At 39.6% G+C, this 12,500-nt stretch overlaps 2 protein-coding genes across 3 annotated transcripts in view; both read left to right on the top strand.

The window, feature by feature from the left end:
* LOC138008231 (astacin-like metalloprotease toxin 3) overlaps positions 1-6,371 on the top strand; it is a 19,005-nt gene extending 12,634 nt beyond the window's left edge. For both annotated transcript variants that reach the window (XM_068855491.1, XM_068855492.1), the window contains 5 exons: positions 230-311; positions 3,978-4,013; positions 4,472-4,609; positions 5,405-5,643; positions 6,217-6,371. In XM_068855491.1, coding sequence (XP_068711592.1) covers positions 230-311; positions 3,978-4,013; positions 4,472-4,609; positions 5,405-5,643; positions 6,217-6,294 — 573 coding nt within the window. In that variant the 3' untranslated portion in view covers positions 6,295-6,371. The remainder of the gene's footprint in view (positions 1-229; positions 312-3,977; positions 4,014-4,471; positions 4,610-5,404; positions 5,644-6,216) is intronic.
* A 5,192-nt stretch (positions 6,372-11,563) lies between these two features.
* Positions 11,564-12,500, top strand: part of LOC138008230 (uncharacterized) — a 101,961-nt gene continuing 101,024 nt past the window's right edge. Inside the window, exon 1 of the mRNA XM_068855490.1 lies at positions 11,564-11,609. The gene's annotated coding sequence lies outside the window, so the exon portion shown is untranslated. The remainder of the gene's footprint in view (positions 11,610-12,500) is intronic.

Below are 12,500 nucleotides of genomic sequence, written 5' to 3'. Positions count from 1 at the left end.
AATTTTAAATATCAGTGTTTTGGTTTTTGTTTTTATTCTTTTGGGGGCCAAACGTGAGTTTCGTTTGCTAGCCATGATTTTAATAGAATATTCCGGAATCGTACCTAGCTGCATGTATTCACCATTAACAATGGACAACACGCTCACAAATAATCAATTAAAAAGGTAAAATAGACGGTGTAATAAAGATAATAAAGACGACAAAATTAAAGTGTTGTCTGTTTGCTAGGTTTCCATTGGCAACAGGAGAGCACTAAGTTCCATCGATGTTGAGCAGATGATTCGGCTTTACAAATGTCGCGAATCATCAAGTAAGTGTCGGTTTTAATAATAATGATAATGATAATGATAATAATAATAATAATAATAATAATAATAATAATAATAATAATAATGGGAAGTAAAGATGCAATAGCAAGACTATGAAATTATTCAGCAGAAAGGCCTGTTTAAACGTTTTTAACATTTGCTTCAACATGCATTCAACACTTTCTTGAACCAAATGTTCGGTGCGTCTGAACAGGTCGTCAACCATTGTTGAAAGCGTAAATAATGTTGAAAGCTTGTTGAAAGCGTGTTGAATCACGTTTAAGGGCCCAAAGACGGATTTTTCGCGCGTTGCAAAGGAAGTGAAATGTTACTTCCGGTGACTGACGTCATCATATCATGAGCTGACAAGAAAACCCACTCACAAGCAAAAGTCACCGCACAAACTGTTGTTTCCATCGAAGGTTTTTCCTCGCCCTTCCTCGCGCTCGTTCTCAGATCAACTGCGCATGCTTAAGCGAACTGACTTCCGGTTTGAGAAAAAGCTAAATTTCCCGCAGTCTTTAAAATGAATTATTATTATTATTATTTTTTTTTACATGGCACATTTCACCCCCACATACAGAATATAGCTTAGCATTGATTTTTCAAATCATCTTTTTTGAAAAAGTTATGGGTATTTCAGTATCGTTTATGTCTTTAAAAAGAACACTTTTCAAAATAAAAAGAAAACCATGCTTGGCTGGATGCAGAAGCGAATACAAATTTATTTATCAAACCATCGATTAAATACCCAAATTGCGTAGCACGGAGACAAATTTAGAGTTTTCTTTTATGTCACGTGACCATGGGCGTGGCATGATGACGTCATATTTAGGGTCATTGGCTTATAAAAGTTGGAAACTGACCAAAATAATGGCAAATTCTCTCAAATTACTTAATCATAATATCCTTAGCAACGCACCTCAAATCGGTTTAAACTTTTATTCATCGTCGATTCAACTTTTCCTTTGTTCTCGAAAATGTCGAATGGTGTTGAAGCCCTTTGAACACCCTCTTCAACAATTGTAAAACACACCCATGTTCACATCAGGTCGCAATAGCCGCGTATTTTATCTAGACGAGAGAGTTTGGTTTCTAGTTCTTAGTTCCTCCCAATCAAACTTCGCAAAAGTGTTGGTTCTTTTGTTGGCGCAATGTTGAAACCTTTGGAACGGCCTCCGCAAAACTTTGTTTTTGCGAATGACGTCTGAGTTTATGATCGTGTTGAACATTCTAGCATGTTGATTTATATAAGGTTTTAGGTTTTGGTTTGTTGATGTAAGTTTTCAGGTTTTAGAGGTGTTTTACTTTTTAAGAGATCTCCATTGTTTGGTTACGTTACTAAACGCACAATCTGTGTTATTAGCAGGCATTCGTTCGTGATAGAGCGAGTTTCAATCAAGTGTCGTAAAACCAAAACCAAAGTAATTACTTTGGCCAGTCAAAAAGGACGGAGACAATCCAGTAAACCAATCAAAACTCGAAGTAATTGCACGTAGCCGACACAAAGCGCGGGTAAATGTCCACGCGCAAGCCATGATTGCTTTTGGTTTCACTTTTGGTTGATTGGTTTGGTTAATTGAGAAAATGGCGCGAGAACTTTGAACCAATCACTGAGTGAACTAGTGCAAAACCAATGCACTTCGCTAATTACTTTCGACACTCAGTTGTTGAAAACTGCTCTAAACTGCCTTATAATAGCAACTTTATTCATTCAATTCAATGAAAGGGAGGGATATCAGAGGTTATCCCTATCGAGGGTATCCACCTGCAGCCAGATGTAATTGACTGAGAGTAGATGTTCATAATCCAGATCGAAGTCTCGATCTGGGATGAAATGAGACCCATCAGTTTTCGATATTATCTATTTTTAGAATGGCTCCTGCTAGATTTTTGGGCAAAATAATCGTGGCGATATTGTGTTACTTGCGCGATTCATGATCTTGCATTTATCACGAGCGATCCCTCTTGCGGTTTCTTCAGTTTCAGGGCAATCAGAGGCGTTGTGGTCATCCGAACCCAATCTGATTGGCCATAATTTAGCGGGACCTATATTTTAAATTTAGGTAATACACGAAACTGATGGGCAAAGGACAAATGAGAGAAATCGACTCTTCTGGGTGGCGGACGTTTGCTGAGAGTCGATTTTGATGAGGGAGAAACCTCGGAGAACACGGAGAAAAAAACTTGAGTCAGGTTGAGATCGACTGAATCTCCGCTCACATACTACCTCATGCACCCTTATGGCCGGGGAGAGGGTTGAACCCGGGTCGCAGAGGTGAGGTTGATAACCGTAAAGGACTCGCTGATTGTCTTGATGAGTATCCGAGGATGGAAGGGAAATGACCTATAATATCCAACAAAGTGCCTCAGCTCACGCTTCAACTTCAATTCATCTTTGAGATCTAATAATAGTAATGATGATAATAATAATAATAATAATAATAATAATAATAATATTATTATTATTATTATTATTATTATTATTATTATTATTATTATTATACTTTATTCGACCACGTAAAACACCCAAGAGCCGGAGGCTCGTTTTAACGTGTACGTGAACTAAAAATACAAAAGAAAATTCCTGAGCTATTTACAAGATAAAATTTATCAATACAATTCAGAAATATTCTAGAAACCACCAACTATCTATCAATGCAAATATACTATAAACACTCATGTAAAAGCTACAAAAATCTATTGGCGAGCTTGAAAAAAGGGAGGTCTTTTGCCTCCCTCACCTTGACTGGGATGCCATTCCATAATCTAGCACAAATATATGAAAATGATTTATGCAAGCACTCTAAATTAAAAGGTGGCAGCTTTAATCGACAGCCACTACCGCGTAGATCATAGTTGACATTCAAAACGTTGAATCGTTCACTGAGATAGCTTGGGCCCTGCCCATTCATACATTTATACAGAAGCACTAGGGCTTGGAGACCTAGAAGCACTAAGGCTTGAAGACCTAGGAATTTTATAAAAAGAAAATTTGATAATACAAGTTCCCTGTAATCAATAGCTTGTGTATAGTTTTCATATTCCAGTCCGGTCGCACTTTAGTTTAATAACAACTGTTGTGATAAACTGATGAGGTCCAGGTATGGCACGATGCCGTTCGGGTCATACAACCACACCTGACGTATGATGAGGGTCTCACTGTACTAAATCTGCCAACGCTATCTCTTTGGAGGGAATCTCTGTGTATTCCTTTTATAAAGCAAATTGCGACGCAGACAGCGAACTGCATGACTTGCTACCCGAACGCATAAACCGTAAATACGAGCTAAGAGATCAGAGAATGCTGCCTTTGATCAATGCAGAACAGTATTTGCCTTTTTGTGCCAGTAAATATATATACGTATATCTTTTTCACTTATTTGCAAATTATTCTTATATTCATATTCTTGAGTTTTCTCAGGTTGTTAATTGCAAGTCAAGTTAATATTATAAGTAAAATTATTCATATTTATAAACTTATATAAATTCTATATGATTCTAGTGCAGTGTGTGTCAAAGTGTTTAAAGAAGACGGGCAATGACTTTCAAACCTAAATACGCTTAAACCAATTAAGTTCACTGTAATTAACAGAAAATAATAGAATGGTAAATGGTATTGATAAAATCACTTTGACCATGTTGTTATTGTACCTTTGTTTTTTCAGCTCGGCCTCCAGTTACCATTCCACCACGTCCAGCAAGTAAGGCAGTGCGCATTGATAGTGTCTCGTTTCTATAGACTTGAGGTGGCTCAACATTAACTGTATCACCAAACAGTTTTGTTACAGTATTACGTGCGGAGACAACAATTATTGTTCAACAAAATGCGCTCAACATTGTTCCGTAAGTGGTTACCCTGACAACATGAAAGCCATCTCAAACATGTTATATTTTTCTCTCTAATTAAAAAGAGCGCTTATTAACCACCATTTTTTATTGTTGAAAAACGAAATGCAAGTTAAGATGGAGTCAGAACTACCTTTACGATTGAAAGTTTTAATGTAACTCGGAATTTTCTCCATAGAGCAGTTTGCGGAAAGACTCATCATTTTCCTTTGATCAAATACAAAAAGTGCTGACAAAACGGGCTTCCTTGGATTGCGTAGACAAATTTAGGGTTTTACACAGCACACTGTAACGATCTGTTCCTATTCTGCAGCTTTCAACTGCAATTTTGACACAGTTGGATCCCTGTGTGGATTCAACCAAGCGACTGATGACGCATTCGATTGGAGAAAAATCAAAGGACGAACACGATCACGTAACACTGGACCAGATGGCGATCATACTGGTGGTGGTGAGTGCCGATCGAAGACGCAATCCAATGACCTTAATACAAAAAAACAACGTATAAAGTGAAATGACAGTACATTGGCTTAAAAGAATGACTCGGTCTATGCGACCCATCACTGGGCGATAGGTGAAGTGCACGGACGCCTCTTCAGTTATCGCAGTTTGCATCCACCTGCCATTAAGTTGTACTGACTCAAGGTGCTGAAAAGATCGACTACTTTTCTCTTTTCTCAGTATGAACCAAGAGATTCGCTACTGTGGTCATGGGTTCAATTCTCTTGAACCAACACTTAAGGTCGTAAAACACCGAACTAAGGAGAAAGTGTTGCCTTTGTAATTTCATCTGCTTGGAAAGGCTACAGCTTCAAGTCTTTTCGGATAAGGAGGAAAAACCGCAGAATGTCATTGGATTTAACCACGATGAAGCATGATTTACCACAAGACTCAGATTGAATCATAGCATAGCTACTTTTAACATTTTTTTACTGCGCATGTTCATGACGCATGCTACATTACACATATCAGGGACTACACCCTTGTTAACTAGGTGAAGTTAGATGTCCGCGTGAGTGTAGTCCTGAGAAGGACTGTTCTGGGTGACATTGACTGAAATTTCAACAAGCTAAGCGGAAGTCATCTTCATTGTCAGAGACAGGTTGTCGATACGTCAGTCAATGTCATCAAAACCGACTCTGAGTCCTTCTCAGTCGACTATTCTGCGATTCAATTTTTAATTTCTTTTTCTTATCATCAAATTTGGGCTTAATAATCATTTAAACGTCTTGTTTACCATCGATAGGTTTCTATATATACATAGAGGCTTCTTCTCCCCGAAGATCCGGCGATAAGGCTAGAATTTCACGCTGGGTGCAGCTCACGGGAAAGTCCTGCTTGAGGTTTTTCTACCACATGAAAGGAGATGGCATGGGAACCCTCAAAGTTAAACTGAATGATAAAGTGATTTTTGAGAAGTCAGGAAATCAAGGCCCTCAGTGGCAAATGAAAGAACAGCGACTACAAGGCTCTGGGTCTAAAAAAGTGAGTAATGCTGGTATTAAAGTAGTACTGAACCGCTAACATTACTGCCTCACTTAAATAGATGGTTAATGACTGTGTCAATGCAGTTGTACTGAAAAGGAAATGATTTAGTCCAGCAGTAAGACAATAACCTTTCCAATGAGGAAAGGTAGTGTGATAGTATTATGCGAGACAGATTGGAGGAGCAAGTGGTTTGGGTGGATCTTGGGTGGACCGTGCGCTACTAGAGAACCAAAATTGTAGTAACCACTGAGAGTCCCGATCTTTCCGGCAATTTCGTACCCAGAGTCTTTGGGCTCTTTGGTCAGCGGTTGATCGCCAGGCAACCGCCTTCTGACTAAAGAGCCCTAGGAGATTGCTTTCGGGGCCCACAATTTGATGTGATCTTTGTAGAAAATTAGAATAATATTTCTTTTCAGCCGTTAAAGCGCACCATGAAACTATAAATAGGTTGTCGTCAGTTGTCTATTTTATATTTATTGAAGTATTTTTTAATTTATTGTATTTTATACCATAACTAAGCGATGTTGTTGTTGCAACATATTACAAACAATAACGCTTTGTTTATTACAGCTCGTTTTCGAAGGAATTAGAGGACAGAGTTACAAAGGAGATGCTGCGATTGATGATATCAAGATATACGACTGTTAAATATGCGCATGCGTGAAGAATCAGTTTATAACGCAACATTGTAAAACGTGAAATAAACTAAGGGATCTCGCACTCCATCATGTCTCCTATTGTGAATTTTTGTGTTAATTTCTTGGATTGCGCCCCAACCGCCAACTTGTGAAAATTGGTTTAACGTTGTATGTACTCTTATCGACAACGATATTCGTCATCACAGTGGTCAAAATGTTATGGACTCACGAGGCACAGCTGAGTGATTAGAAGGCCACGATGAAACTTTCGGCAAAAGTTTGAAAATATTCTGTCTAGCAGATTTAGAGCCACCTTTTAAAAATTCACAGAATTAAGGTGGCTCTGAATCCGCCAGACAGAATTTTTTCTTTCTATTGCTTTTCAGAAATAAAAAATAGGGGTCACCGAGTTCGTTTTTGAGATATAAGCAACTAAAGACAAAATAAAGGGTGTTTTTACAGGGCTTGTCCGTTGCCACAGCGACATAATACGTCCCAATAATTCCAGAGTTTCGAAGCAAGCAACCGTAGACAATTTTCCTGTCGGTGTACGTTGGATCAGTGGCTTGATCTGATCGGCGTTATTTCAAGTTGAGAAACTAAATATTTTAAGCAAAAGCCGATACAACGTAGATTTGATTTTAGTGATGTACTATATTTCAGCTGGCCAAACCAGCCTTCTTCAGGTACTCTCATAACGACCTATAATCCATCACTTCCTTCCATCCTCAACATAATAAAAAAATTCTACAATCTACTTCTTTCTTCTGACCGCTGCAAAAATGCCACCTGTTGTGGCTTTCAGGCGCTCCCCTAACCTTCGAGACCTGCTGGTTACAGCTAAACTGTCCCCCAATGTAACTAGTTCTAATTCCACACTTCCTTCCGGTTCTTTTCGCTGTGGCAAAAACTGCGCTACCTGTCCTTACATTTTCCATGGACTAACCAACTACAAATTCTGCTCTACTGGCGAAACGCGCTCCATTAATTTCCACATAACTTGCGAAACTAAAAACCTTACCTACATGATTCAATGCAACAGATGCCATCTACAGTACATAGGAGAAACTAAACGACGTTTAAAAGACCGTTTTAATGAACACCGCCGCACTTAAGATAACGCTAACACCAAATCCAAACCTACTACAGTCGCAGAACATTTCCTCTCCTCTCCCCACAACATCTCCAAGGACATGCAATTAATCCCTATCGAAAAAATATTTTCTAACAGAGACTCGATCCGTAAGGCCAGGGAAGCTTTTTTAATTTTAAAAGGCAGGACAATTGATCCCAACGGTCTTAATATCCGCGAAGAAACGTATCAGATTTCAGTTTATTATTTTGAGTGATTTCCGTTATTTTTCCGTGACTCTTAGTATTTGAATTCAAAATCTTTGTAACTGCCATGTTTTATCTCATTTTTTCCAGTATTACGTCAACATCCATTTACTATATATATATATATATATGTACATAGAAGCAATTCAATGTAAACTCTCATTGTACCTGAAGAAGGCTGGTTTGGCCAGCCGAAATATAGTACATCACTAAAATCAAATCTACGTTGTATCGGCTTTTGCTTAAAATATTTAGTCACAATAATGGCTGCATGTTGTTCAGTAAAAATCCATGTTTCATTGCTAATATTGCTAATAAATGATACAGTCAAGTGTGAAGCTATGATCTTCGCAGTTATGAACGCAATTTTTACAATTGCGTAAAGCAGCCTGAAAAATTCAGGACTTCAACGGGGTTTGAACCCGTGACCTCGCGAGGTCACGGGTTCAAACACCGTTGAAGTCCTGCGTCGCATCTCAGATGTAGGTTTGGTTTGTTGGTTTTCTTTCTGCACCGAGAGGTTTAATTTCCTCCAGATAATTAACTTCGGTTTCTTTTCTCATCAGAACCCAACATTTTATTTAATTCAAATTTGAAATTGATTTGTAGTATCCCCAATTAGAAGAACGCTTGTGCTCAACAATATAACCAAATTCTTGATTAATCCGTTTTAGTTGGTAGAAGCAAAGAAAGCCTCTTACGCGCTGATCAAATTGAAACTTCAACATCCCTCCCCCGGGAAAACCCCGGGCATTTGACTATTTTCTGTGCCAGCGGGCGCCGAAGTCGCTAACAGCTATAGAACACGCGTTTGGACGAGATGAAAGAGTTTAAAGGAAGAGATATAACATTTGTGAGCGATTGGCTTACAAAAAAGGTCTTTATTAAAGACAGGAGGAGCCGACGACGATTGTTCTTTAGTGGGGTATGACAGACAAATCCGACGATAGGGTAGGGCATTTGAACACCATTTTGGCTCGAGGGGACAGGAATTTGAACGATCCAATCTTCAAAAGTTCAAATGTCCGGGCTTTGCCCGGGGAGGGGGGGGGGGTGGGGGGATGTTGAAGTTTCGAGTTGATCGGCGCATTCTTTTAGCTTTTTACTACCAAGCACCAAGAACCCCTCCCCTATCTTTTAATATTAATTTATTTCCAGAAAACAAAGACCGCTCACGAAAGAGAAAGTTACCACGGCGCCAAAACCACTACAAATTTTTATCTACTGTTACTTCAATTCAGCAAAAACAAAATACAAAACAAAGTTCTACAGGTTGGCACGGGATGTGGTTGATCTCAGTACACGGTGCAAAACTAAGGAGAATTGCGATCTTATTGCATAAAGCGCAAGAGAAAATTATTAAATTCCAGAATGTCGCCGCATACACTTGTAGAAAAAATGTGGTATTTGGCAACAATCAGAGAATAGTTAAGAGCTTCCCAGGTTTCTGACTTTCTGAGGCCAACCATACAAGATAACGCTTTCCGCTAAAACTACCTCTTGGTTGCATTTCCCGTGCCACCAAATAGAAAGTCGATTCCAAAACGACGAGAAAGCGCACTGCATGCTATCAGCGTTTTGTTGTTGTTATTGTTGTAGCGTCAGGTTTGGTACTTGGTTTTCAAGATTACATAAAGAACAATTTCTTTGCTTGTTACTGCGATTTTCATAATTCTACGAAATCTTGTTTTCCAGCGCCAACGGCCAAACTGCCTTTTGGTTTCCATCAATCAAACATCCGACGCTAAGTCGAGAGTTGACGTCGAAATCAATTGATGCTTGACATAACCTACCAATCAACATCTTTGGGGGTTTCTTTGGTTCCCATGGTACATTCGATGCCGATGGAAAGCGATGGAATCTGTACGAATCTTTTTACTGAAGAATCTCTAAAAAGATATCATAATGGTATTCGAGCTGTGAACTAAACACAAACTCCAATTCACTTTCCGGAGGCGGCTTAGCAGAACTTCCCGGCTATGTACGGAAATTTGATTGATGAAACTGAGCCAAAACGTAGTTTTGCGCTTATCGCTTAAAGATGAAATTCCACAGAATCATGAAAATCGCAGTAATGTATTATGCCATACGAAATAAGCTGGATTGCGTCGGTAATGATAATAATGAACTTTATTTAAAAGTCAAGTGTATTTAGCGCAGAAGCACTAATTGGGGACTCTCTGTACAGAAATCAAATCAATCAAGTCAACTCATCAGGGAAAAACCGGAGTACTCGGAGAAAACGCTCTCAGAGCGGTGTAGGTAAGCAACAAATTCAACCAACAGGTGACTTCAAGTCTGGGAATCGAACTCGGGCCACATTGGTTGGAGGGGAGCACGTACCAACACCTAGTATTATAACAATTGACTTTCCTTCTAAAAGAATACAGCTAGTGCGCGAGTATTGCTCACATTGCGGCTATTCCAAATCATTATACGATCTTCAACAGGATTCTGCTTGCTAAGAGCTTGAAAATGTTTTTTTGTTGGTTTTAGTATCTACTACAGCTGTATAGGTTTCGGCACTGTCAATAAGGAACTACAGGAAATGAGTTAGACGGACCTAACGCTTTGACAGTATTAATTTGCCGATTAAAGTGCGTGAGTTTTCTTCTCTTCCATTTGTGAAATGCCGGGGTTTTTTTTCCCAACAGAACATATTTTCTCCTCAAAATCAGCGACCGAGTTGGCACGCTCAAAATCGTAGGATAATACATCGACCAAGTGCGAGATGATTGGTCCCCACGGTCATCGGGGAAAAACATTGGTACGCAATGCGTACATGTAGCAAGCTACTAGGCAGAAGATGAGGTGCTGGAAACAAGGGTGCTGAGCTATGCTTAATTAAAATCGCAAAATTTGAGAGCGATACTGGATATGCAGAGAAAGAAGTTCACCACAATTCTTAAAATGCATATGGGTCGTCTGAGATATAGTCTTTGGAAAGAGGATGAAAAGCTGTCTAATACTTCTCTCTCGAATTTTGATTTTATTTCATTTACTTGTTTCTTGCTTATGTTGTTTCAAATCACCAATTAACATTAATGAAAATCGGGAGCCTTCCCTTGTCATGGAATGGCAGAATTACCCAGAATTCTATCTGGGCTGAAGCGCGGCCGGAGGAAAAAGTAGTGAGAACAAGATGTCTATCCAGACACTAAGGAGTAGCCCTGGTGTGTGCTGTCGACGTAGACGTTTGATTTCTGAACATGTTTTTATCATAGAAAATTCGCGACAAAGTTGCGCTTTTTTTGCTGTTATCCTCGTAGCCCAAATGTAGCCGTAAATGTAATGTCTCGAAGATAGTAGCTCTTGTAGGTATTCTAAAATTCGAGATGAGATAAAGTTTATGCATGTTACCTTTAGCAGGGCGCGTGCGTACACTTCGTAATCTGCGACTCCAGTGCTTACCATATGGTAGAAAAAGAAGACTTTTCCCTTAAATATATAAGCGAGTGAAATCTTATGCTAAATTGTAATGACAAGGGAGGTCTGGAGCTGTGAGTAGGCGTGGGATTTGTCTCATATGGTTTAGAGACCGACATATGTCTCCCTCAATGCCGTACCGGGAAGCGAGGTAGGGAGCAGAAAGCAGCGAAGGGCCAACTGCGTCCAAAAGCGATCGCACGGGCCGAAATCCCGGGATGACTCGTTTGGTACGACGCTCCAGCGCCATGTCTGGAGTTACTTCGTTTTTCTCTCTTTTTGAAACATTCCGTCAGTGCATGCGTAAATGTTCTGGCTCTCCGATACCTTATGAATGAAGGGGTAGTTTCTAAAGAAACTGTGGTGCTGCGTCGGTGGGAAAGTAGTATACAAAAATGTTTGGTTTTATCAACGGAGTTGATAATGTAAATTGGCCACCGTACAGAGATTCTAAAAGCTGACGTTTCGAGCGTTAGCCCTTCGTCAGAGCGAATCCAGATTCGCTCTGACGAAGGGCTAACGCTCGAAACGTCAGCTTTTAGAATCTCTGTACGGTGGCCAATTTACATTATCATCTCCGATACCTTGCCTGCCAAAAAAATTAACCTGCCGGTTTTTACAAGGAATTGACATTTGAGTTGATTCTACAGGCATAAACTGAACGTAACGTAAGAGGCGTACGTGCGTGGTGTCTGGTGTTCTCGGGACAGAGGTGAGAGACGGCTTCATGCAGACTGGGACGCCTAAAATGCTCTGTTGTAAACATGGCGGTTCACGAGTGAAGGTTAAGTTGTCCATCTGGCCTTTCTGTGGACGAATTCCAGGACCTACCGATACAATTTGGGCAAGTTTTGAAATCTAAAAACTTCAATCGATGCGGTATTTTGCTGGTAGGACTGGGTGGTACTACATTTAGGAAAAAAGCTACGAAAAGTTTAAAGCATTAGCAACACCATCTTGGATTTCGCGTTTGGCACAATCTATGGACTTTTTAGCCTGGATAGACCATAATGCATCACGAGTCAAGATGGCGGTAGGGATCGTAAAAAGGTCAATTTATTGACTAATATATAAGTCAGTAACACATTGTTTTCTGCATTTGATCCGAACTCAGATTTATTACTTTGATTTAAGTCTGCACAAACTGTATGAGTAGGTTTAACTAATTCGTTAAAAGTGATAGAACCTTGATGCTTGTTCACATCAGTCGCTTGGCTAATATCTGCACTAATTATAACTGCTTTTGCTGGATCAAACACTCTAGGCCCAGGGTTCGCCTCGACATCATTTGACATTCTCTCAAGTAGGAGTGCAGTGTGTGAATATTGCAGCACAAAATTTTAGTTAACTATTATACTGTCACATCTATACCGCTGTATAAAGCATTTCAAGGTTGGTCAGAATTGAATACACTGAGCTAAAAATACGTCATGCATACCATTTTCAAGTTGC

Source organism: Montipora foliosa, chromosome 6, assembly GCF_036669935.1.
Source record: "Montipora foliosa isolate CH-2021 chromosome 6, ASM3666993v2, whole genome shotgun sequence".
Taxonomy (NCBI): Eukaryota; Metazoa; Cnidaria; class Anthozoa; order Scleractinia; family Acroporidae; genus Montipora; species Montipora foliosa.
Note: the sequence above shows the minus strand (reverse complement) of the source record. Positions and strands in the feature narration are given on the sequence as shown.